This window comes from Teleopsis dalmanni, chromosome 1, assembly GCF_002237135.1.
Source record: "Teleopsis dalmanni isolate 2A chromosome 1, ASM223713v2, whole genome shotgun sequence".
NCBI classification, from domain to species: Eukaryota; Metazoa; Arthropoda; class Insecta; order Diptera; family Diopsidae; genus Teleopsis; species Teleopsis dalmanni.
This window is the reverse complement of record NC_051846.1, coordinates 79,921,991-79,946,593: the sequence shown is the minus strand read 5'-3', so window position 1 is coordinate 79,946,593 and position 24,603 is coordinate 79,921,991. Positions and strand designations below refer to the sequence as shown.

Here is a 24,603-nt window from a genome sequence, read left to right as displayed (position 1 = left end):
GCCCACTGGTAGATTACAGCTGACGCCATTTGGAGTAATTGCGCGGGAAATTCAAAAAGTCACTGTTGAACACTACTTGAATTAATAATGTATTCACTGTTGTTAATATTTTCTAAAACTTTCAAAAACTAAATATTTGATAGAAATATTTCTTCATATAAAATTAAATTTTTTGGCATTTTCTCATACAAATGTTAGTTCCTTAGATAAAACTTTTTATCATTTTTTCAATTCAGTTTTATACATCAACTGTTATGTTATTTCTTTACTGCGTTTGTCATATTTATAAAATTAATTCACCTGAAAATCTTTTACAAACGCATCTAGTTTTGCATATCGTCAAGTTCTTCAATAGTTACCGCTTATTACGTATTTTTATTCGAGCGTATCTTCTGTAAATATTACAGAAGAAATTCCTTGAAAAGTATTTCAAATAATCACAAAACTAAACAAGGTATTCGGAACATATAGGGGAAAGAATATTTTCGCTTGAATTATTATAAAATATATGTACATAAATTGAATAAACATTTTTGAAGCAAAGCAAATGTGTGCAGTCCTCATACCTTTACTGTGTAAAGAAGCTCAAATAACGTTCATATTTATGTTTTTCATATCCTTTAGGAATTAGTTTCTATGAGCAATAATTTTCAAATCTCAAATAAAATTTTGTTCTGCATTACATTTTCCAAACTAAATTTAAATTGATTACATCGGTTTAAGTGCACCCGACAGAATCTATAAAAACTTATCAATAAGATTTTCTCTAACATATCTGAGAGTTTTATGTTTTCCTTGGCATTTATATGAACAAATATTTAGTATATAAGAGTTTTAAATTAAATCATTTTGGTCTGTCTGTGCAATAAAGGAGCAAGTTCTTCGAGTAAATACCCGTTTCTCTACCTCTCTTTATCTTTGAGCGGTCCGTGTAATTTTGGGCGATTGTGACTTTAGAATTGCCTATTTCAATGAAAGTAGCAATAAGAATAGCCATGTCGTCAGCATTGGTAACAAATTTCTTTCTCTTTATACCAAAAATCTTTGAAATCTGGTTAACCACCAAGAGCCTAAAAGTGGCAGACCTGGTACCCATAATAGCGTTGATGACTGTGCATTCGAGCATTGTAACATACTAATTTATATTAATTTATGGCAGAGTTTCAAGTGTGTTTTCTATCGGCGTCCTGCAGATCACTACATGTGTACATTATTGAAATCTACTTCTATCTCTACGAAGCCTCCAAAACTTAACTTCATTAGTTATATAGACCTTTTAATGGAACCAACGACTTCTTGAAGAGTACCCAATTTTGAGGTAAGCATCGTATACAATAACCATTGAGCAATTGAATATAGGTTAAGGCTTTCTAGTGTTTTGAAGATAAATAAAACTACAGGCATTTTAATGGAACCAATCACTTCTTCAAAAGTACAATCCACCACGACACCTTAATGTAAGCTTCTTGCGAAATATCCATTAAGCAAATTAATATAGGTTAAGCCTTTCTAGTGTTTTAAAGATAAACGATTACAGATTGATGCGCCTGTATTTTGCACAACGATGTGATTTAATTTTCCTAATTTCGTCACGAAAACCAGCTTTACTTAGCACCAAGCTTTGAGTACATACTAGTGCTGTTATGTAGATTTATTCCATATATTTGTCAAATTAAGTTTTGTCTTAAGACAAAACTGTCTTAACAGCTATGATCACTATAGTCAAGCTGCACACAGTATTCTTTGTTTTCTTTATAAACAATGTTGTACTTATGGTTCCTCCTATAGGAATCAACTTAGATACGACAAACACCACCACACTTATCTTAAGAATGGAAATCTCAGCATAATTGGCTTGGTTTGGTTAGCTTTCGCTTGATCCTTTAAATTCAGTTTGACTCAGTCAACTAACATCTTGATCGTGGTTTAACTTCATAACAGTGCTGTTAGTATTCGGTTTTACAAAGTATTCGGTACTATAAGTTATTTAAAATGTAATTTTTTTATATACATCATAAAATACAGTTTGTCTCAAAAAGCTAGGCAAAACTAAAATTTCTTCACATTTACGACTTCAACAGTTAATAGCAATAAGGCGGTGATATTTTTTGTCATTATTTTTTTCTGTTATCATTCTGTCAATATTTTTGAACCAGAATACAATCAGAAAAAATTTATTCTTAACAATTTAAAGTTATTAACAACGAAATAAAATAAAACATCATACTTACAAACATACTTACTGTCTCAAAAAGAACGGCAAAATTTTAAATAAATAAATTCAATGGTTTATTTTAGATAGCAAAATCAAAATGTTTTTCTTTAATACTTCGTGTGCCGACCTTCAGCGCTTATTACAGCTTCTAACCTATTTTTCATTGATCCAATAAGCTTTTTTATGTCATAGTCAGTTGGAATCTTTGTCCATTCTTCTTTGATAAATTGTACCAATTAATTTTTGGATGCCGAGCTCCTTTTGCTCACCTTTTTCTTTAGATGTGCCCACAAATTCTCAATAGGATTCAAGTTCGGATTTTGGGCAGGGGTGTCAATATTTTTACTGCAGTTATAGAACAACCAGGACATGCATAAATGGGATTTATGTTTAGGGTCGTTATCCTGATACATTTTAAATTTAAGCTTATTTAAGTTATTTGGGTCAACAAAATTGAATTTCTGCACACTTCTTTTGAGATCAATTTTTAAAATATCTACAAGTACAAGTTCTTATCCATATTTTCCTCGAAAACTCTTATTTCACCGACGCCGACAATTTGCTAAATTTTCTTGTTGGAATAATATTTCTGATTTCTAATGCTGTAAGTGGTTTTCTTCAAACTCTAGTGGGACCATCGTGATAATATAACATTATTTTAGTTTAGTTAACTATTTTCTTAGCAAAATAATTATAACTATGCAACACAATAAACTCTATTAGCTTACTTAAAACTCCAAATTAAATATTATCACATAATTGGTCGATTTACCGTTAGATTTGGCGTCAATTGCTTTGGTTTTTCCAATCTTGCAAAAATTTTGCCGTTCTTTTTGAGACAGTAAGTATTTTGATGTTTTATTTTATTTCGTTGTTAATAACTGTAAATTGTTAAGAATAAATTTTTTCTGATCGTGTTCTGGTTCAAATATATTGACAGAATGAGAACAGAAAAAAAATAATGACAAAAAATATCACCGCCTTATTGCTATTAACTGTTGAAGTCGTAAATGTGAAGAAATTTTAGTTTTGCCTAGCTTTTTGAGACAAACTGTATATTAATTTCATATAATATTTTAATAAATAATGTTTTCATATTAACAAAATTGTTCGACAGCTGATTGCTGTGAATGTAAATATACGTAGAGTGTTACCAACACCTTAAAATAAACACATTTTCGGAGTAATAATTTTTCTTACGCATGAGAAATTTGACAATTTTGAAAATATGGTAAACTTTTAAAGCAACATGCTAATAGCATTGACAGACGAGCGCACTAAATTATCATTAAGCAGCCTTAAATAATCATTTTAAAAATACCCTGACAGGTATAAATTATCATTAAGAAGTTGCGCCGTCCATGCTTGACACTTGAGTTTATTAATTTGAGTTATCTAAAATCAATAAATATATAAAATATATAAAAAAAAATATAAAATACATAAAAGAAATATAAAATATATAAAAAAAACATGAAATATATAAAAATATAACAAGTACTTACATATACCAATGTTTCCAAATATGTTTTGTTTACATTTTGACAACCAAATAGTTTGAAATTTGTTCCATTTTTTATTATGTTTTACTCTCATATGCAGCATTACCATTTCTAAAAATGAAAATGACGAAATGACGAATAAATTCGGTTAAATTCGGTCATTTAAAAACCATAAATGATCATTTAAAACTGCTAAATGAGCAAATAAATTATAATTTAGCCCCTTAATGATAATTTAACTCCCGTCTGTCAATGCTATAACCATTATATATTTTAAAATGATTAACAAAAAACATATATATATTAAACTTTAAAATTTCATCCTAACCATTTATTTTCGCCAGTTTATACGGTAAAACAATTGTTTAACCTTAACATTACAATTACCAACATACGTATATAAACTTTTTTTTCATTTTGCAAGATTAGTAATATATAATTAGAAATTTACAGCTTAATACGGCATTTACACTGGCTGAAAATGACTCATTTCGGTCAAAAATCGAAAATGAGAAGCGAATGGCTCATTCTTGCATACAAAATTTCAAGTGCGAATGCATTCCATATCAATACATTCTGTATGAATGCGTACCAACAACGTTTGGATGCGTTCCAAATATGTTCCAAATACAAAGAAATACATTGAACATACTCTAAATAAAAGCTCTTCATGGCATTTCGACAGTTTGAGAAAGCTGTTTATCACATATTTATAAAAAAAGGTAAACAAATGTTTGGTGTTTGTACTTCCTTGAAAACGATACACCTCTTTTTAGAACTTCTACTTCCCAAAAAGTAATTAATCAAAGTAAAAATATGTTTAAAATGAGAACGAATGAAATACAACAAATACCACTTTCAAATGGCTCATTCAAAATGCGCCATTTTCGGCCAATGTAAACGCCATATAAGCTATTATTCATTACATGTATCACTGTACCTTATAAAATTAGTTTTTTTTTTCACAATAATTTTTCTCTGTGTACAAACATATGTTCAGTTCGTTTTCTTTTTATTGCTCGGTGTTTTGTTGTTTGAAATTTGCATTTGGCATTTGTTGCTGTGAGTGCATATTTGACACGAAATTTAATTAAAAAAAATAGTAATATTTTCGAAATTACAAACAATTATCATTTAATTAATGTAACAACAATTCGGTAATATGCAACAAATATTAATTTAAATATATATACAAATGATTTTAACCATATTGTGCAAATAACATTTGAACAACCCCTAAACGAAAGTCGGCTAATATTTTTATTTATTATTTAAACGTTAAACGAAAAATTTATAATGCAAATGTTATTAATTTTGTACATTTTATGCTACTTTTTTAAGTGCTAGAGCTACAATAGAATAGATTGCTTTTGAAATGAAAAACAAAATTTGTTTATATTATTTTTTTGTCAATAAAAACAGTGCCGAAATAAATAAAAATGAACAAAATTTGATCAATAACAATATTTGTTTTTGGCTTATTCATGTGTAATATAACTGTTTTTACTGTATTCCTTAGAGTTTAAAAGAATGGAGGACCCAAGGAAAGTACTTAAAAACTTAAAAATTGGGCAAATTATAATGGCCGAAACAGAATTGGAATCTATAATTGCAAAAATATTATGTTTGAGTGCAAAATCAGGTTTTATTGAACTTGAAAACGTTCGCAACTTAAAAACCAATTACGTATATGCAACTCCACAAATTTACACATTTCAACAAATAATCTCAATAAAAATAGTAGCTGATGAAGAAAGTAATAAAGACACTTCGTCATCAATGCCGGCATCGTCGCCTGAACAGTATTCCAAACGAAAAGAAATTGAATCCAAATATAATCTAAGCAACTGGGAAATAAACGCTATAAGTCAACAACTCGCGTCAGTTACTGTAATCTACCAATGTAGTCAAAGCTATTATGCGTCCATATCAGACATAAAAATGCAATCAGTTATAGGACTGGTAGTTGAACCAGTTAGCGGCGGTCGTAACAACCGAACTTCAATTATAGCAATTTGTACTCAGAAAAATGTATATATATATGATATAACTAGCATGGGTAAATTAATGCGTGACTTACGTCAAATACTAGAAGCCAGTCGACCCAAAAAGGCGGTCCATTACTCACATTTAATAGGTGATCATATGGTGCATCGACATCAATTACAATTAGCGGGCTTATTTGATACATACGTTGTACACAAGATGCTTACTAATTGCACGAATTCGCTGAGTTTATTGGAGCTACTGAAAATAACCTTTTGCATGCCTGAACAATATTTTAAAAATGAAATTAAATCCAACACAGTAAGTTTTTTTAACTCTCATAAGTGTTAAATATATTATTTAAATTAATATTATGTTGTAGTATTTGTTCGATGTGCAAAGACGACCATTAGAGAAGAATATCACACAGCAAATTGCTCTAAAAGTTGTATTTCAGCTCAAGCTTTACGAAATATTGGTACACAAAAGTCTTTTAGCTCACGTATTCGACAAATGTTCACATTTTTCAAAGCGTTTGACAGAAACGGAATCTTCGGAAGCTGTTATGCTGATACAACCGGGTAATACAAGGATACACGATGAAATACAACCTGATGAAGAATGGACTAGCTTACTAAATTTATTAAATATTAATGACTAAATTCAAAATTCTATCATTGAAGCGATAAATTTCATTGAAGCGATAAAAGCTTTAAAATGATAAAATAATTACATTACAAAAACCATAGATACCGGAAGCAGTTGCTCGATATAAAAAAATTGAAAGAACTGTATGTGAAAAAGGTGTAATAATTTTTTTTTTTTTATTTTACTACATATTAAATATGTTGTATTACATAGAAATTTATAACAATTTTATTATATATATAAAGCTTACAGCTATGGCATTTTCGCCGTCTGCCGGAAGTTTAGATTAGTCTTTTAAAAGGTGTGATATTATAATAATAATAATATTGAGCAATTAAAATTAACTAAAACTCTAAAATTAAAAAAAAATTAAAGAAATACATATATAATTTTCGTGATCTTTTTATAGACACATAATTTATAACTACTGTATTAAAATAAATAACAGATTTTTCCCAAATAAAAATTATATTATTGGTTTTAGACTTTTATCATCAATATACATATATAATTATAAAATATGGTATTTTAAGTTGACAGAAGGAGAATTTGTAAATTTATGTATATTAATTAGGTAGTAAATTAGTCAGTACAGTGAAAACTCTCCTAACAAATAGCCCCATTGCGGATACAAGTCTCTTAGGTGGACTTTTCGAATATCAAATATTTTATTTATAATTATTTGCAACAAATTAACTCCTTCTTGACCTAAGCAATTCCTTTTGAATATATAAAAATGAGCTGAAAAATAGGTTCGTTAAGGACAGTTTTCACTATAGTTTACATCATTTATTTTTATATAAAATTAATTTTTAACGTCCATTAATCAAAAAAAATTAATTACATTATTAATCAAAAAACTTATTTTTTAATATTTTACAAGATCAAATCTACAAAAATGTGAATTATAAAGTTTTTTATATATAATAATAAAAAATTATATCATATGTTATGTAAATAAATTAAATTATTTTCGTATAAGACAATATACTATATATTAATTCATATATTAAGAGATATTGCCTAAAAATAACAATAATTTAAATAATAAATTATTTTAAAAAATAAAAAAAAGAAAATAATTCTTTTTAAATAAAGATAATAATTCACCAAACGAAAAGCTTTTATGTAAAGCAAATAAAACCTTAAAATATATTGTAAGGACGAATATTTGTATAAATTTCCGCCCTACATAATAACAACGGCACAACAGTGATAATCATAAACTTTATTCAAATTATTTGGTTTATTATTGTTTGTAAATAGTACATATTTCGATAATATGGACATAGGAACATCGAAGGGAACGAGATAGCTGACAGTTTAGCTCGCTCTGGTGCTTCCCTCCATGTGTACCTGACGGTACCGGCTTATATTACCCTAGAGACCATTTAGAGAAGTACCTTCCTCTACTTTCTGTAAATTGCCAGTAACAGATGAAGAGGACTTAAGATGTCATATACAATTTCCAGGTTAACATGGCCCAACTATAATAAAAATATATTCTCAAAAGAAACCGCGTGAACACTGCAAGGCTTACTGCAGTTCTTTTTGGTCATTGGTGTATAGGAACCCATACAGAGAAACTGCGCATTCCTCATAATCCTCACTGCAGAAGTTGTGGAACTCCACAGGAAAAATAAACCATAATACATTTTCTCTGTAAATGCCCAGCTTTGGCGTTCAGAAGATATAAGTTCTTAGGAAGATACTTCTTTAATAGTTTAAATTATCTAAATTCGGCGGGATGGTTTTAGTCTTTACTCTTCTATACTAGGGATCTTGCAAGGAATATGATAGCAAAACGGCGAAAAATTGAGGTACACAGAAGTTATCTTATGGCCTGTCGCTGCACATTATTACATTTCTTTTGTTTGCATATTCAAGGTGATTAGAATTATTAAAAAAATATTAAATAAAAAATTAAAATTATTTTACACATCTTCCATTGATAAATCAAACGAACATTCATACACACAAAACTGTTATTAAACAAATATAATAAAATCTTCACTGGGCCTATTTACACTATCATGAACGTAACATGAACATGAACTTGAAAACCAGGGGAAGAGAGTGTGATGTGAGTTAATGAATTCCACGCAATGAAATTTACTGCGTTTCTTCAGCTTGACACGCATACATATGCAATTTTATGTTTATGTTTACCTTTTATTGCTGAATACTCTCAATTTTTGTGCTCTGCACTACACACACAAATATTTTATACGTTTACACAAAACAAAACAAATTTCACGCTCATGAGAGTTCGTGATAGTGTAAACTGAACTGACAGTTCGTCAAGTTCATCTTACGTTCATGATAGTATATATAGGCCCACTCACTTCGACATTTTCAAATTTTCAATGTTATTTTGACATTTCTTTTCCAATTCTTCTAAAATCGTAAAAAAATCTATGATATTGAGTCATTTGCAAAGTTGCACAAAAAAATAATCACCATTTCTAACGAAATAAAAAATTAATCTCAACCAAAAGGAGATTAACTTTTGTGTAGAAAATCTATGATTGAACAACTAGATAAGTAGTTTAATCTCGATAATAGCTTAAATCATTGAGTAAAAATATTATAGAGTCACAATGCCATAGAAATTAATTTTTGTTCTAGGTATCTATTAATGGGTACCCAAATCACTCAAATCTCTGCCGACGTCGCTTCAGTCGTTTTTGCTTCATACCAAAGAAGATTTTGCAATATTCTCTGCTTCATAGGTTCAACAAATTTTTATATTTCTTTTTTGTGTTTTTTTCTCCTTTTGCTCTTTGAGGTGTTGTTATTGCTTCCTTGAATTATAATGTAAGTAGTAAAAGGAATTATTCTCTATTTTATATTCATTCATGCCTACTTGCTTTGTGTTTAAATATGAACATATGGACATATTTTTGTATATAATTTCGGGGGCAAGAGATATCAAAATTTTATTTGCAGCATTGAAACAATTTTTCATTATGATGGCATTTGAAGAAAGAGTTATAATTGTTTTCGTAATTAATCGTTATTAAGTATGAACTCGCACACGGTCAATTACATACAATTATCTTATTTTAGCTAATACTAATATAACATACATATAACTGTTATTATTTCTGATTAAAACAAAAAATTGAAATTGGTTGCATTTGCTTCAAATGTTCCTAAAATAAGATCAAAAAATATTCATATTCTTCCAATGTTTATAAATGTTTATGTTTATAAATATACATATATTTATACACATACATATATATGTAGGTCAGTAAACTTCCAAACAAGTAGGGATGTTTCTCATATTTGCATTATAAAGTGATATTAAATGCATGAAATTTTTACGTGCTGCTTGCAACTGCCAAGCATTAATTGCAAAAACAAATAATTACACCAAAAACTAATTTGACTCTTTTCTTCGTAAACAAGCAAATCTGTTTTTTGTTTTCATTTTTGCCCTTCATTCATCAATAGTAAAATTTTGAGAAAGAACAAGCATAAGCGCGACCGATCTAGCAGCAGCGCAGAAAGAAGTAAAATCTTCACTCCGCCCTCCCGTGCCTGTTGCTGAAAATTTTAAAATTGAGTCATTGTGACTCTATAATATTTTTACTCAATGCTTAAATCTACTTTTAAACTCACAATGTAAACGCAGTATAATTCAGATTATTATAAAATTTGCTATATATTATTGTAGTGCTCACTATCAATTCTCATAAACTCAAGCAATTCGAAGGAGAATATAAGTGTGGAACTAATATTTTCATTTACGAATGCACCTACAAAAACTTTATTAAGATATATATTCAGAAAATTTATCAAAATTACAAATATATATGCTATGTAAATACGCTTTAAACACGTTTTAAAACTCTTTATATGTTTTGACTTCAATAAAAATTTCTGTACATCCTTCTTAAGAGCACTAACTTCATAAACGATGTATAAAAAACCGATAAACATCGAATCGATTTTTACTTAAATTTTTTTTTGTTATTCTTCAGCAGCTGTTCGTGTGCAGTAAAACAAAGTAATTTTCATAATATTTTGTTTACATTTTCCATTCCTGATTTGAATTTTGATTTAACAGAATCGTCTAATCTAATTTGATTGATTGTTCGCGTACTCTTACATTTTTTTATTTTAATTAGAATAAGAAAAAATTTCAAATTTTAAGTATCTATTCCAGATTCTGATTGATTTTTATAAACTGCATAGATTTGTATTTTTCGACAATGAGTGCAAATGGATATGACGCTTATATGCCAACAGGTACTTTATTTTTCCTATCTTCAGATTTTATTTCGACAGCATTAACAGCGGCGTTGGCCGTGTTGGTGTTACTCTATTTTTTGAGGTTAATTAAATGCAAGGAGGTAAATTAATAAAAAAACAAATCAGATGATTAAGAATATAATGGGTTTTATTTATTTCTAAAAGATCAATCGAAATAAAAATAGGACAAGTAGAACTGAAACCAACAGAGAAGATACATTTGCTAACAAAATCGAAATGAATAATAGAAATGGACAGAATATTGACGATGATGATGTACCAATGGATGGGCTGGTTGGCAAATTAAAAACAGCACGTTTAAAAAAGGAATTGGCTGCTCAACTTACAGAAGACCAATTAGCAGAAGAGCGAAGGTATTTAATAGAAGAAATGTAAAACGAACAATAATCTATATATGTTTTTACAGAATCGAACGTGAACAATTGGCAGCTATATATGAATTACTTAAGAAACAGGAATCTGAGCTCAATACAAAGGAAATTAACGAAACTGAGTTATCGGCACAAATGAATCTCTACCGATAAACATTTTTATCTGCGTGTTGGCGAGCTTTGAGCGGACAGTGTTCACTGATGGATCTTTTCAAAAGCGTATGGGTTATAATATCCCCTAACCTAATCACAGAACTTAAGAGTTGGTTAAGAAGAGAATAACGTCAATATATTTAAAAAATAAACAAGTAGCAATTTTGAAAGCAAATAAAGAATTTTTAATGCTTCAAATAGAAAATACATATTTTAATAATCGCAATTTTAAAATGTTATGTAAAATTTTAAAGAAATATCTAGATGTTACTGTATTTATTATATGATTCTGCTGAAAAATGTAAATCAATATTAAATTTCAATCTTTGTGCAAAGTTAATATAAAATTTGTTCATTTATTTTTATGTTGAGGCTAGTTGAATTACTGCACTTAAGCATTTTTACTCTCTATTAATTGCGAGGTTTCTTCATAACCCCTCTCTACACCTTGACAGGATTATTGTTTATCACTTCATCAGGCTAAATAATAACTGACCTCAAATGTGCATGCCTCCCCGTGAAACCCGTAACCATTCTGAGATTCGATAACACTGTGTTGGTAAGCCATCAGTTTTCCTAAATAATTACAAGGCTTATCCTTTATGTATTTTGTGATCGGATCAACCTTGATTTCCCTGAGGATGTCATTCGTCCTAATGTACCATGATACCTTGAAAAGTCAGAGCCTGGCTTCGTTCAATTTCTAGCTGGCGAATAGTAGCGTTTGTGGTCTTGCTGAACGCTACACATCTATATAGAAGTCACAAAAGAAATCAATGTTTCTATAAATTTATAAATAACTTCTATAAATGAGTTAAGCTATAAATCGTCTTGTGACTTTTTTTGATTTCATCATACCAGACATTTGAAATCATCATCATTGTTCTAACGGCTTGACATTATATGTATATGAAAGACATCTATATGTATATGAAAGACATATTGTGTGATAAAACGCCTACAGCCTTTCGCTTACCGCAATACGTGGCTTGAAAACTATTTCCTGATGTCAGCAGTATTATAAAGGTTGATAAACCTTTCTGCAATTCATTCAACCGCACGTCTGCGATGTGATGATCATAAAACAATTTTCAATTCCATTCATCATTGTAATATAGTAGCCAATACAATAATTGACTGCTGATAGGGATACACTTACAGTTTGTCAGAAAAAGGGGGGTTTAGAAAAGAAATTACAAAAAAATTCTAGTCTACATTTTTAAAAATATTCTAGCTCTATAAAAATAACACTTATAATTACAGTTTCGAATATTTTATTGATTTTAATATAATCATAAATTATTAATTATTTCTATAAATTGTAGAAACGAAGATGTATAATATTCGCTCAAAATAGTTTAGTAAAAATATCTGTACTACGCTAAACTCGCTACACTCCTGTTTTCTGTCGAACAGTCATTTCGTTTATTTTACGTAATTTGGATTTTTGGATAGCATTACAAATCCCTCCATTATTGGTGTAAGCGAGATGTATTCGTCAGTGGCGAGCTCTGCTCTTTCACCCATAGCTAACAAAACAGGCGTAGTGTGAGTTTGGAAGCCAGTAATAGTTTTAGGCTTACCAGCTTGTCCCACAACATCAATCGCCATACCCACACGTACTGGTACTTGCAATTGATTCAGATCCTCATCAAAAGTTATAAGCATGCGTGCTTGCATGGCTGGTACCAACGTATACAGAAGATAATGAGACCGTCCTAATATAAGAGTTTTAACATCTAAAAGGGATACCAGTGTAGCCATCAGTCCTGCCACAGCCATAGGATTCATTAGTTGTCGGTCACTGTGGTACGGGCTTAACGTGAGAGTACCCTTGCCTAAATGAGTTAAACTCTGCGCTATACGCACCATAAACAAATTACTAGGATCCTTTGAATGGTATTGTGCTAATTGTCGCAGCATTGAAGCAAGACGTGCATTATTTGTTCCTGCACCAACAAGACCCATCGCAAAGATGGCGTTGTGCGCTACCTCAGCATCGCTGTCATGTGAAAATTTACTTAATGTGTCGAGAATATTAAGTTTTGGATTAGATGCCGATATAAGACCTAACGCTAATGGTACCGCACGCCGAATACATGGCTCGCAATAACGTAACAGGTTGCCAAAAGAACGGAATGCCATCTCGGCACCTATATCCTCACCCATGGAAATAAGTGCTATACCGAGAACTGCTATAGCTTGTGTTGCTGACAGGTCTTTCTCTTTCTCCTTTTCTTTTTCCAGCTTCTCCTTCTCTTTTTCTTGTTTCTCCTATAAGAGATTAATATGATTTTGGCACTTAAAATTATAACTAAAAATTATTACCTTCTCTTTGTCCTTGCTCTTATCTTTCTTATTTTTTTCAGTTTCACTACTATCGGTAGCAGATGTTTCATAATGATCAGAACAGATATGCAACAATTGTTGAATCTTTAATACATTTCCAGTACCAGCATATGCGCAAATATCTACCATAGTTACAGCCATTGATCGATAGGGTTCATCTAAAACTTCCAATGTTAACATTACTGCGTCTGTTGCTTTTTGACGTCCCAAATAAAGCAAACCCAATCCCAACCAAAGAAAACGTGTATATGTGTCTTTAAGATCAGAGCTAGATAAGTTCATAATGGTTTGTAGAAGTATTTCGGTTATCTCAGCATTACATGAACCAACACTTATTAAACCTAAAGATAGCGCAGTAATACCTAATATTTCGATACTGTTTGATTTCCCATTAGTTGTAGCAAACACGGTTTTCAAAGTATCTACAACAATAGAACGATTTGAGCCTGCATAAGCAATACCTAAACCCAAAATTGCACCAATTCGCATAGAGCTGTTTTGATTCTCAATATAGTCAGAAAGCAAAGCATGTGCTGGGTCGACTTCATTACGAACGCCGCAATTTACTATGCCACATGCGAGAAGTGCACCTGATTTTATATAGTCTTCTGTAGAGTATAAATATTTGTCAATCATTGTTAAACCACCATCAACGTCCCACAACAAAATTAAGCCAAGTGAGGCTGTTGCCGACATCATACCATGTTCTTTATTTTTATATAGCCACTTATTGCCATCTTCTGATAGCAGTTTATCGACACCGAAACCTGCATTTACAAAACCGTTGACGAAACTTGCTGCAAGATTTTGTTTAGCTGAATCAACCTAAAATAAATTAAATTTTAATTATTTAAGAAGTAATAAAGAAGTTTGTGCAACTAACCTGTATAGCAGTGAAACGAGTTCTAGCATTATCCAAATGTGATTTATATATATCCTCTGGAGTTTTGGGTTCCATAATATCCAATTCTCTTGCTAAGTTTAGGAAGTGTTTGTTAAGGTTGCCATTAGACATAATTTCCATGAGATCATCATAATCAGGATAAGACTCATCCAATTCTAAGCAAACCTGCTGTCTTGCTAGCATAAATGCCAATTGCTTTTGTAAAGCAGGATCTTTAGTTTCTTTAAATATCTCATTTATTTTGTGCATGTCATTCAACATTAAAGCTAACCGCATAGCTTGCGTGTGTTGATTGAATTTTCGTGATAACTGCAAAGCAGTTTCCAATATTATTGTGTTGTCGGGTTCCGGTACATATGAATAGCATGATTGCAGATATAAACACACTCGAGGATAAGCTGATTCATCTACATATTCTTGCAATAAATGCAGATGATCAATTTCAATTAATAAATCGCACGCATCAGCTTCAGCATTGTGCTCCATATTGTATGGTATAATTTGCTTCACAAGTTCAATAAGTTGCGTTTGAAATTCTCCAGAAGTTTCCAGATAGTGTGAAGCAATTTCGCCAGACAAATGTCTGACATACTCATGGCCCCACTCACCTATACGTTGAGAGCGATCGCAAAGAAAACGATATGCTAAACAATCCTTACCAGTACCCATGGTCATTGATAGCACAGATATTATATCAGCACACAAATGTCGGGTTTCTTGGTCGTGCATGTGTTTGTAAATAGTCTTCATCGTTTCATAGTGAGGACGCATGAATTTTAAAGGTTTCGGCACCGACGTCATAGAAGTAGTAGATGCTCTTATTAACTTAGCCATCATCTCCAACGCAGGCTTGTACAAATTTTTATCAGTTTCCTGTAGCCGTTGAACTAACATTTCGAGCTCTTCCTGCAGCTGTTGGTCTTCATCGGATAACTCCTGTTCTTTCGCTTCATTTTTCGCATTATCTTTTTTAGGTGATTTGGCGTCATCTTTCTTGTCTTTCACCTCCAATAAAGATGGCGCTGCCTTCTTTTCACTTAGGCTTTCATTAACCATTTTTCAGTTTAAAATTTGTTTAAATAAATCGTGTTTCACAATCTGTGGTGTAATATTTAGGTGCAAATATATTAAATTTTAGTGTCGTCGAATCGCTGCAACTCAGTATTAAATATAGTAAAGAAAACTCACATCCACCGCTTTCCGCACCTGCTTGGAATTACATTGCGTTTTTCGAATGTCAATTCGCAAAAAGTATTGCCAGCCAAGCAAAATAATAAAAACTGACACCACGGAATTTCATACTGCAATTTTCTATGTCAAAAACACCTCTACAAGAGCGGACACTATTTATTCTCGGAGGATATTGTGACCGTGTACGAGTTCGAGTAAATTGATGGTAAATTGAGGGATATAGTAAATTATGTCGGTATTACAGTGATTGTTGGTATTTACCAGAATTTCGAGTAGGGTGAATAAGATAAAATTAGGTAAATTAGGTGTTACCATTGTGAAAACTTTATAAGATGTTTAATAAATAAATTTGAAAACTTTAAACCAAAAAAAATATATAAGTGCAATAAATAAATATTTGCTTAAGTGCAGTGCAAAAAGTCCCTAGGAAATTTTAATTTACTTTACCTTAATTTACTCGAAACAATTTACTTGCAAATTTTTGTTATACGCGTTTAGTACTTATATATAAGTATTAAATGCTAGTATGCTAAGTACTTAGTACTTTCTTATAATATTAATTGGATATAATTATATTAAATTAATTTCTTTTAATGATGTTACTTGTAAAAATAAAATTTATGTTTATGTGTTTTCGATTGGTAAATCTGGATGCAATCTAGATTTACTCTCAATCTGTTAAAATTTGTTATCCAATCAACCATTTCGAGAGTAATCTGACATTTTTTTAGCCACGTTAGTAGACATTTATATCTTTCACAAATGAATATATCGAATTAAATCACACTTTATGTGTGAAATCATATAAAACAGCTGTTAATTTCAGTATAATCTTGCTACATTGACAAAATATCTATAGTGTTATATATTAATCTCGAGTGTTATACATTTTGCTCCAGATTTGTTAATCAAAAAAGAAAATTGTACTAAAAGTGCATTAAAAAAACATCTCGATTGACAAAATTACCCTAGATTTAGCAATCGAAAACGCTATTTATATATATTACACATTTCATAATCTCTCAAATTTATCTAAAAATTTCAATTTAAAAATTTAGATTTTTTTACTCAATTCAAATTTGACAATTCGAGGCAAGTACTTTGGAGTGGAAATATATGAAAAGGTGATCGAAATCATTCTAATGGCAAAACTTAATAAAAAAAGATATATTACCCTTATAGTTGTGTTTAAGATTTTATTAACTCAGCCGGCTATACTTTTTAGCAGCTACCCAACATCTTTGTTTAACTACGTCAATAAAATTGCTAAAAGGCAGCTACTTGCAAGTATTTAAACATTAAAATAATAATATGTGTTGGAAAAATAGAGTTCAAAATCTTCCCTGATTATACATTAAACAAGTTCGACAAATTCTTATTATTACCTGTTGCAAGAAAATTTATTTATCACTTAGTTTGCAGAAATAATAGAAATAAAATGAAGTGAGTAAAAAATAAATAAATTATAAACTTTTTCTAATTGTAATAATTTTGTTTATATATACACACGCTTGTGCAAAAAGTTGTCAATAATTAATTTTTTGTTAAAGGTTACATTCAATATTTTTCACCTTAAATGAGCTAATTAATTGATAATGAGTTCATTTATATGAAAGCACTTTGTAGGGAAAATCATCCTCATTACTGGCTTTAATGAACAAAAACGTCTAAATGAGACAATCTGAATGTGCTATTAGCTACCTAAATTTATAACTTTCTCAGTCGTCAGAATTATTTAATGTTTAAAAAATCTTTTTTAAAGTTAGCAAAAAAGTTCTTGAATATAATTTTTAATGTATAAAGAGGCTTTTTCGAACAGTAGTGAACTACTACAACAAAAATTCCTTTTGCATTATTATATTTTAATTAATTGAATTTTTAGCTGACTATACAGCTGTTTCGAGTATTGCCAAATACCTTGTATTAATTATTAATTTTTTGATACTGTATGTACCAGGAATCGAACTCGTGCCCTGCCACATTTAAAGCTCAGAGTCAGCGCACTCTCTTTTAACCTATTTTAACCAACCGACGTGATCGCTGAGCTTTGCAATTAGTTAACAAAGCTAATATATCGTTTGTTTTTGAATAAATTATTATACTGAGAAGGTATAAATATAATTAACAAAAGTTTGATAGCTTCAAAACAATAAGCTGCAAATACATAAACGTTCATAAATATATGAAATTTTCAAATATAAAATTATAATACTAGTATAAAGTATAGCAAAAACGTGAATAAAAAAAAATAAACCTTATCGATAAGTAATCGATAACTTTTATTTAAGTCAATGTCAAAATAACACGCGCAGTTCAAATTGTTTACAATATTTTCTAGATTATAATTGAATCATATTAAAATGCCACCTCCATTAAGTCGTAGATTTATGTATCCCAGTAGTTCTACACCATGTGAAAATTTTATTAAACGAAAAGAACCCGAGGAAATTTTTACTGAATTGCACAGGGATAAATTTGAACTTAAACCTAGGACTTCATGTATGTTAATGAAATATATCTTTTCCTTTCATTAAGATTGATTTGTCTTTGTAGACTTAAAACCGAACGCTATAGGAACCGCGAAAGGTTCTGCTTATATGGAATATGGAAAGACAAAGCTCATAGCGTTAGTAGAACCACCGCGTGAAATTCACAGATCTTCAAAGAAAAGGTAAAGCAATGCCAACGCCTTTGACAATTACAAAGAAAGCAATGCTCAAATAAGTATATTTTCAATAAGTTTTACGTTATTTTTAGTGGTGTACTTGGCGAAGTTGTGTGCTCACTTAAATATGCTCCATTCTCCACAAGTGATTCTAAAAACTTGGAGCGCAGAGAAAATCTAATGAGTAAAGCACTGAAAAAGGCTCTTGATCCAGTTATATGTCGTAATGAATTCCCAAGTTTTGAAGTAAATATAATATTTAATATTTGTGTTCTGTGATAATAAACTTCTTTATAGCTTGAAATAAAAGTTTTAGTATTGGACGACGATGGATGTGTACTTAGCACAGCAATAAACTGTTGCGGTATTGCTCTTATAGATGGAGGGATACCAACATACGATCTAATAACGGCTTCTACTATAAGTTTTTATAAGGACATCGAATTTGTAAATCCAACTGGTAAAATATTTATATATATCGAGAAATTCAAACATTATAATAGTATGCATTTGAAGCTGCCTTGGAAAAACTGTTGAACAATAATTCTATTGAAGATGTTGAAGGAGAACATGGTATTTTAGTGGCTTCCTCTTTAGCGACGTTGAATCAAATTTCAATGTGCTATCAGAAAGGCTTCTTTTCCCCAGAAAAACTAAAACTTTTGAATGAGCATGCAATAGAAATCAACAAACATTTATTAGAAACAGTGCGATATACGCTTATAAACAAAGTTAAGCAACATGTAAAGGATGCAGAATAAGATGTAAGTTTATTGTTAAATGGGATCTAAAAAAATGTATTACTTGTATTGAAAATATAAAAAACATGTAATTATTTTTAATGTGTTTATTATTTAAGGTAAAACAATTTTCTTTCAAGAATCTGTAGATGCTTCAAGAACAGCGCCAGAGTAAGCCAAATCCCAATAGTGTTCGACTTGATGTTTTTGAAAGAACTCACGCGCCATTTTCTCCATTGGAAACACTTTAAATTTGATTTCCCCAAAGTGACGCCGCTGACTTGTGCCTTCCCAGACCAATACACATGAGTTTGGAACATCATGCCCATCGGGACCTTTTACAATATCTTCTTCCCATTTAATTCTGTGTTGCATAAGCCTACGGTACTTTTTTTGTTGCTTCGGACCTCCCTCTACGACAATCACACAGCAGTCACGGAAGAGTACAACCGTACCGGTCATGTGCAATTGTTTTGCATTGGTTTCGACTTTGAATTTTTTACTTGCATTATCTTGCAACTCTCGTATGCGATACACACTAACGTGCACTCCACATGTGGTGTCTTCCTTTATTTTACGTATTTTCTTTTCGCTTTTTTGTTCAGCAGTAAGCTTCCGTGCATTATTTGCCTCTTCATGCGCTTTTTGCCGCTTAGCCATTTGTTCACGAACATGTGCTTCTATTTTTGTTGGATCTTGTACCGCTTCCGTACCCAATACACGCATTAAATTAGAAATACGTAATTTGGGTTCTGGCGGTGCAACCAGTCCAAGACGAATTTTTTCCTGTTCCTCTTTCCAAGCTTCTCGCCGATTTTGCCTACGCAGTTTCTTACGTTCCTTTTTAGTTAAAAATACTGGTAAAAACACTGGCTTAAGTGGTTCATCTGAAAAACGCTTTATGTAATTGTATTAAGAGTAAACAATTTTAAATCACTTACTTGGTGGTTTCATTTGAGTAGGATGCTCAATTAAATTGGTTATAGCTGATTTTCTTATACTTATTTTACCCATCTCATCTATACTATTAAAATCATTTGTTAATATTACCGAGTCCCACCATTCCATACATGGTACATCATCAGGAGTGTCTTGTTTAGGAGCTATCAAAGCCAATTTTGTAGCAGAACTTATACCGGTTTTACGCGCTATTTGCGATATTTCATTTTGAAGTCGCTCGAGTTGTGATTTCATGCGTAGACGTTCTGCCATTTGTTGAAACTTACCTGGTTCGTGGAAACGTAATGTACGTTTCGTACGCAGAATTGGCTTTTGATTTATCCGATCGTCAAAGAACTTTACTGCATCATCATTAGTGGTACTCCGCTCACTTGTTCCTTGACCTTTGTTAAAAACTTCACGTTTCTTCGCGCGTATATTAGCTTTGAGAGTAGGCGTCAAGGTCGGTATACTTATGGCGCGGCCGCTTTTATCTATAGTACGTCCATCTTCATCTAAAATCAATGGTTTTGGTCTGTCTGGAATTTGAGCAACAGGCTGTATTAAGTTCCCCAATGACCCAGAAAGTTTGGCACGTATTTGTGCATGCAATTCAGCAAGTTTTTTTGCTTTATCAACATCCTCTGGTTTAGGTTTTTTGGCCAGTACCTGCGTAGCTAACGCTACGGGTAATCCAATCTGTGGAACTGCTGCTAGTAGTGGATCCTTAGCTTTTAAATTATTCAAAGCTCGTTTTCGCTCTTCAATTTCACGTTGGGCATTTTCCATCATCAACTTTATTTGATTTGAACTCAAAGCGGTTGCAACAGATGTTGTAGGATTTTCTATCGTTTGGACTTTTACATCATTTCCATTTTTTTCAATAGAATCAAAACGTGATTTCTTCGGAACTTCAGTTATTGAATCCTCCACAGCATTTGTACGTTTTCTGCCTCTTCGACGGTACTCGTCTAATTTTTCAACTAGTTTGTCTACAAGTCTGCCGGTACTTTTTGCATCCAAATGCTTCTCCAGTTTTTCATGTATACGTCGGCGTTCATAGCCATTATGAAGGCAATGTTCAATTGTTCTGACCAAAGCATCATTACTGCTGCCACCACTGCCACTCGCTTTAGTCACAATTGACGTTATGTCGTTGTGAAGTTCATCAATCTCCTTTCGCGTATAATAGGACATAATTCGCAATTAATTTGAACAAATTGTAATATAATATATTATTTACCAAAAAATATGAATAAAAATTTGCATTTCTTTTCCAAATCAGATTAAACAAACCCTCGTTCGCCAACAACGTTCCGCAACGTTTTCGTTTCAATACATTACACAAAAACTCAATGTATGTCAAAATTTTCTACAATTGAAGCGTGTATTTCGACATTATGAGTTGCCAACGTTCAATATTGACACAAAATCATATTAACACTTTTACACTATACGATATAATTGTTATCTTATGAAATTCAGTATATTTACACTCTGAACTCTGGTTGTAATATACAGCATTCATAAAATTGTTTCTTTACCTTTAAGAATGAAATGCTGTTAATTATTGATAAATTTATGGAGTTTGGTGCATTGCAAAACCGAAAAGAAAGAAGAAATTAGTGAAACAGTAAAAAGAACCAAAAAAATGTGTTTCATTATTAGAAATTAATTTAGTTAAACCCACGCAAGCAAAATCTTGAAGCCTGGAACTAGTTTTTAATAGAAGAGAAAGTATAATTTTTCAATTTCATGGAACAAAATTGCATGTCTTCAGTTTTATATGCACTATTATTTTTTAAGCAGCAAGCTTTATATACCCACTACTACTCAAAAGTGTTTTATATGATCACATAAAACAGAAAATGTTTCATGTTTTACGTTAGTGTAAGCTCAAATTTAAACATACGCAAGCGTCACACTGCCCAAAGTTAGTTATTTTATTTTATTATCCGATTAATTTTTTAATTGACAACAAATTTCAAATTCAACATTTACATAAATTTGTTGTTTTTATTTATTGTAACTTTCATAAGTTTTTATTGATGAAATATTAGTAGTAAAGATATTATCTATCTTTTTCATTACATTCACTTTTATACGCCTTAATTCAAATGTGTTGGGTTCTTTTTTAAAAGTCTTTATTGTAATTTGCTCTTCAATCAGAAAATCAAAATGATTTGTATGAATTTTTGCGTACTATCATTTCTATGACTTCGAGGTATTATACACAATTTTAAAATTTGATTATGTAAGAATTAGGATGCATTAGTAAATTTAAATACATTTATACTTTATATCTAATTTTCCAGATAGAAACTAGTTTGTATAAAATTTTTCGCACAGTTAATTAATTTTAGGATTACAATATTGAACTGTATTAACATATAAAACGTACAAAAAATTATTATTTATTTTACAGACAGGTTGTATTTACCTACCAAGTACAATTCATGTGTATGAATTTTCATCCTATGAAATTAATAATTTCAAGAAAATATTAATCTAGCAAAGCAAAGCAATTTTAAAAACTGAGTAAGTTATGTTTGAAATTTTATAGAAACTGGTTTTGATATGCGAGATTACTCGGATGTGTATAGATATACTATTATCATGAAATATAATAGCATTTTAAAGTTTTGCTTAGTTTGGAAGTTAGTTTCAATTTTATTTCAATTTTAATAAAAAAAATTAGATAATTGCGACAATTATACAGTTTTCAAGTTCAAATAGGAGAGAACAGATATGCAAGCATTGATGATATCAAACAGAAAACAAAAGCAAAAGCAAACAAATCACAATAAAATTTATAAAAAATTTTAAATTAAAGTAATCCAACTTCTTATTTTATTTAATTAACTTTAGTGGTTTTATTATTATTTTAAATTTCAATTGCGCAATTATTAGAAATTGAGGTCTACTAATTGTAAAATGTAAACATAGTATACTTGTTAAAAGTTAATAAATAACTTTCTGTTTTATATTGCATTTATAAATTATATTACTCTATATATTGTATTTATGTGAATAAAAATACAAATGTTGAATGTTAAATCTATTTGATAGTTGTATACGTAGCAACATATAGAACTATATCATAATTTAAATGGGAAGTAATTATTTTATTATATTGCTTGATTATTTGTCTTCCTAATTTATAATCAAAAATATATAGTTTATAGAGACTAACATTCATCGTAAGGGAAGCGTATATATCTTGCTATAATTTAACATTAAACAATTTATTAGAAATCACATATGTTACCATTCCATCGCACTAGTCGAATAGTTCAAAAAAGGTTCACTTACGACTATTTGTGTAATTCGTAACTATATCAGAATATATGCCGCCGCTTCTACACAAGTGACAATTCGTTTTGACGTGCGGCAGCATTTTCATTAAAAGTAATTTAAGAAAGTTAAAATTTTTTATATTTTTTGCATAAGTTTTGCAATTAATTGCGAAAATGGCATCCGAAGATGAAAATGACGATACTTTTCAGGGTAAGTTTGATATATAATAAAATTTGCAACATAATTAAAATCTGAAAGATCTTGGACATGTTTTACGTGCAATTCCATAAAATAAATCTTTACTGTGACTAAAGTTCTATAATAATTCGTGCTATATAAAATGTTGTTTATATTTATAACAAAAAATATAATGCAAATAATATTATGGTCAATAATTTTGTTTTTTTATATTTGGATTTTATGCCTTGTTCTCGGTTTTTTTTTCGTTGCATTTCGTTTTTGTTTTCAACATATTTCCTTAGATGTGAAATAAATGTATATATTTCTCTTTCTGGCAAGTGTTAAAGTTCGTTAAAGTATTGCTGTCGTTCTTCTGCTGATGTTTAGTTACCAAATTATCAATGTATAAAAATAAACACGGTTGCAATATATAAATTGAATATTATTAAGGATAAATAAATACAATACAAAAATTCTATATTTACATATATCTGCTATATATGTGCAATAATTATAATCCAAATATACTTAACTTTCAGTTGTGTTTTAAGCTGCTGTTTCTATATTTGTTTATATGATATATAAATAAGAATTTTTAAAGACAATAAAAATTCTTAATCAAAATTGAACATTTAAATGCATTTTTACAAATCTGTGGAACATGTGTTTTTGATATAAGTGTAAAATAAAATATGTTTTTTGTTTCTGTCCTAATAATTAAAAAAAATAATCAAACTTAATTTATTATTCTGCTAATTGCAATCATTAATGTTTTAAACATGTATTTAGTACAAAAGTATCTTAGTAATTGTATCTTAAAATGTGTAAATATAAATTTATAGAAGAATAACACATTCTTCTATCATTTAGGTGCAAACATAGGGGGATTTATAAGCCCTCGGAAATTTGCTAGTGAAACTTTGTGTACGTGCGTTTTTGTAAACGAGACATCAGGTTTTAGGTAAAACGTCAGCTGATTCCTATTATAAAATATTGCACAAATTTAATTTAAATTTGAAGTGTCCGGTAAAAATATATATATAAATATAAATTAAATAAAAGATTTAAGTGTTACTTAAATTTAACTTTTGCATTTCTTACAAATTTTCTTGTCAATCAGCTGATATTCAATTTTGTAACAATAATGAACGCTAATTTAAAAGAGCGTTTACAAGGTTGTCA

At 30.2% G+C, this 24,603-nt stretch overlaps 6 protein-coding genes across 8 annotated transcripts in view; 4 read left to right on the top strand and 2 right to left on the bottom strand.

Annotated features, from left to right (window-relative positions):
• Positions 1-4,755: 4,755 nt before the first annotated feature.
• Positions 4,756-6,507, top strand: LOC119668392 (protein Exd1 homolog). The gene is made up of 3 exons (XM_038077879.1): positions 4,756-4,874; positions 5,237-6,024; positions 6,086-6,507. Exons 2-3 carry the CDS (start codon positions 5,248-5,250, stop codon positions 6,362-6,364), a joined length of 1,056 nt encoding a protein of 351 aa, XP_037933807.1. The 5' UTR covers positions 4,756-4,874; positions 5,237-5,247; the 3' UTR covers positions 6,365-6,507.
• Positions 6,508-10,286: 3,779 nt separating this feature from the next.
• Positions 10,287-11,349, top strand: LOC119669027. Of its 2 annotated transcripts, none has more exons than XM_038078753.1 (4): positions 10,287-10,366; positions 10,526-10,712; positions 10,777-10,985; positions 11,039-11,349. In XM_038078753.1, exons 2-4 carry the CDS (start codon positions 10,572-10,574, stop codon positions 11,154-11,156), a joined length of 468 nt encoding a protein of 155 aa, XP_037934681.1. In that variant the 5' UTR covers positions 10,287-10,366; positions 10,526-10,571; the 3' UTR covers positions 11,157-11,349. The 2 variants fall into 2 exon arrangements, with proteins under 2 accessions (XP_037934681.1, XP_037934682.1); XM_038078754.1 differs by having other exon boundaries at positions 10,296-10,366; positions 10,526-10,608.
• A 1,064-nt stretch (positions 11,350-12,413) lies between these two features.
• On the bottom strand, positions 12,414-15,735 carry LOC119668093 (26S proteasome non-ATPase regulatory subunit 2). Its single transcript, XM_038077483.1, has 3 exons — positions 14,389-15,735; positions 13,485-14,330; positions 12,414-13,430 (listed from the first exon to the last, which is right to left on the bottom strand). Exons 1-3 carry the CDS (start codon positions 15,463-15,465, stop codon positions 12,582-12,584), a joined length of 2,772 nt encoding a protein of 923 aa, XP_037933411.1. The 5' UTR covers positions 15,466-15,735; the 3' UTR covers positions 12,414-12,581.
• Positions 15,736-17,897: 2,162 nt separating this feature from the next.
• Positions 17,898-19,102, top strand: LOC119668092 (exosome complex component ski6). The gene is made up of 5 exons (XM_038077482.1): positions 17,898-18,099; positions 18,154-18,271; positions 18,358-18,511; positions 18,563-18,725; positions 18,782-19,102. The coding sequence occupies exons 1-5, from the start codon at positions 17,961-17,963 to the stop codon at positions 19,024-19,026; spliced, it is 819 nt and encodes a 272-aa protein (XP_037933410.1). The 5' UTR covers positions 17,898-17,960; the 3' UTR covers positions 19,027-19,102.
• LOC119668091 (U4/U6 small nuclear ribonucleoprotein Prp3) lies at positions 19,098-21,299 on the bottom strand. 2 transcript variants are annotated; one of them, XM_038077480.1, is made up of 3 exons: positions 21,188-21,299; positions 19,947-21,120; positions 19,098-19,892 (listed from the first exon to the last, which is right to left on the bottom strand). In XM_038077480.1, the coding sequence occupies exons 2-3, from the start codon at positions 20,734-20,736 to the stop codon at positions 19,141-19,143; spliced, it is 1,542 nt and encodes a 513-aa protein (XP_037933408.1). In that variant the 5' UTR covers positions 20,737-21,120; positions 21,188-21,299; the 3' UTR covers positions 19,098-19,140. The 2 variants fall into 2 exon arrangements, with proteins under 2 accessions (XP_037933408.1, XP_037933407.1); XM_038077479.1 differs by having other exon boundaries at positions 19,947-21,288.
• A 1,974-nt stretch (positions 21,300-23,273) lies between these two features.
• LOC119668089 (chromodomain-helicase-DNA-binding protein Mi-2 homolog) overlaps positions 23,274-24,603 on the top strand; it is a 32,888-nt gene continuing 31,558 nt past the window's right edge. Inside the window, exon 1 of the mRNA XM_038077477.1 lies at positions 23,274-23,451. Within this exon, the coding sequence (XP_037933405.1) occupies positions 23,415-23,451 (37 nt within the window). The 5' untranslated portion in view covers positions 23,274-23,414. The remainder of the gene's footprint in view (positions 23,452-24,603) is intronic.

Excerpts from the sequence above, each read along its gene's own strand:
- LOC119668392 (XM_038077879.1), top strand. The coding sequence starts at position 5,248 with ATGGAGGACCCAAGGAAAGTACTTAAAAACTTAAAAATTGGGCAAATT. Across the intron at positions 6,025-6,085 it reads ATGAAATTAAATCCAACACA|TATTTGTTCGATGTGCAAAG; the intron begins GTAAGTTTTTTT and ends ATTATGTTGTAG.
- LOC119669027 (XM_038078753.1), top strand. The coding sequence starts at position 10,572 with ATGAGTGCAAATGGATATGACGCTTATATGCCAACAGGTACTTTATTT. Across the intron at positions 10,713-10,776 it reads GGTTAATTAAATGCAAGGAG|ATCAATCGAAATAAAAATAG; the intron begins GTAAATTAATAA and ends TATTTCTAAAAG. Across the intron at positions 10,986-11,038 it reads CAATTAGCAGAAGAGCGAAG|AATCGAACGTGAACAATTGG; the intron begins GTATTTAATAGA and ends ATGTTTTTACAG.
- LOC119668093 (XM_038077483.1), bottom strand. The coding sequence starts at position 15,465 with ATGGTTAATGAAAGCCTAAGTGAAAAGAAGGCAGCGCCATCTTTATTG. Across the intron at positions 14,331-14,388 it reads CTCGTTTCACTGCTATACAG|GTTGATTCAGCTAAACAAAA; the intron begins GTTAGTTGCACA and ends AATTTATTTTAG. Across the intron at positions 13,431-13,484 it reads AGAGCAAGGACAAAGAGAAG|GAGAAACAAGAAAAAGAGAA; the intron begins GTAATAATTTTT and ends AATCTCTTATAG.
- LOC119668092 (XM_038077482.1), top strand. The coding sequence starts at position 17,961 with ATGCCACCTCCATTAAGTCGTAGATTTATGTATCCCAGTAGTTCTACA. Across the intron at positions 18,100-18,153 it reads ACTTAAACCTAGGACTTCAT|ACTTAAAACCGAACGCTATA; the intron begins GTATGTTAATGA and ends TTGTCTTTGTAG. Across the intron at positions 18,512-18,562 it reads ATGAATTCCCAAGTTTTGAA|CTTGAAATAAAAGTTTTAGT; the intron begins GTAAATATAATA and ends ACTTCTTTATAG.
- LOC119668091 (XM_038077479.1), bottom strand. The coding sequence starts at position 21,141 with ATGTCCTATTATACGCGAAAGGAGATTGATGAACTTCACAACGACATA. Across the intron at positions 19,893-19,946 it reads TACTCAAATGAAACCACCAA|ATGAACCACTTAAGCCAGTG; the intron begins GTAAGTGATTTA and ends AGCGTTTTTCAG.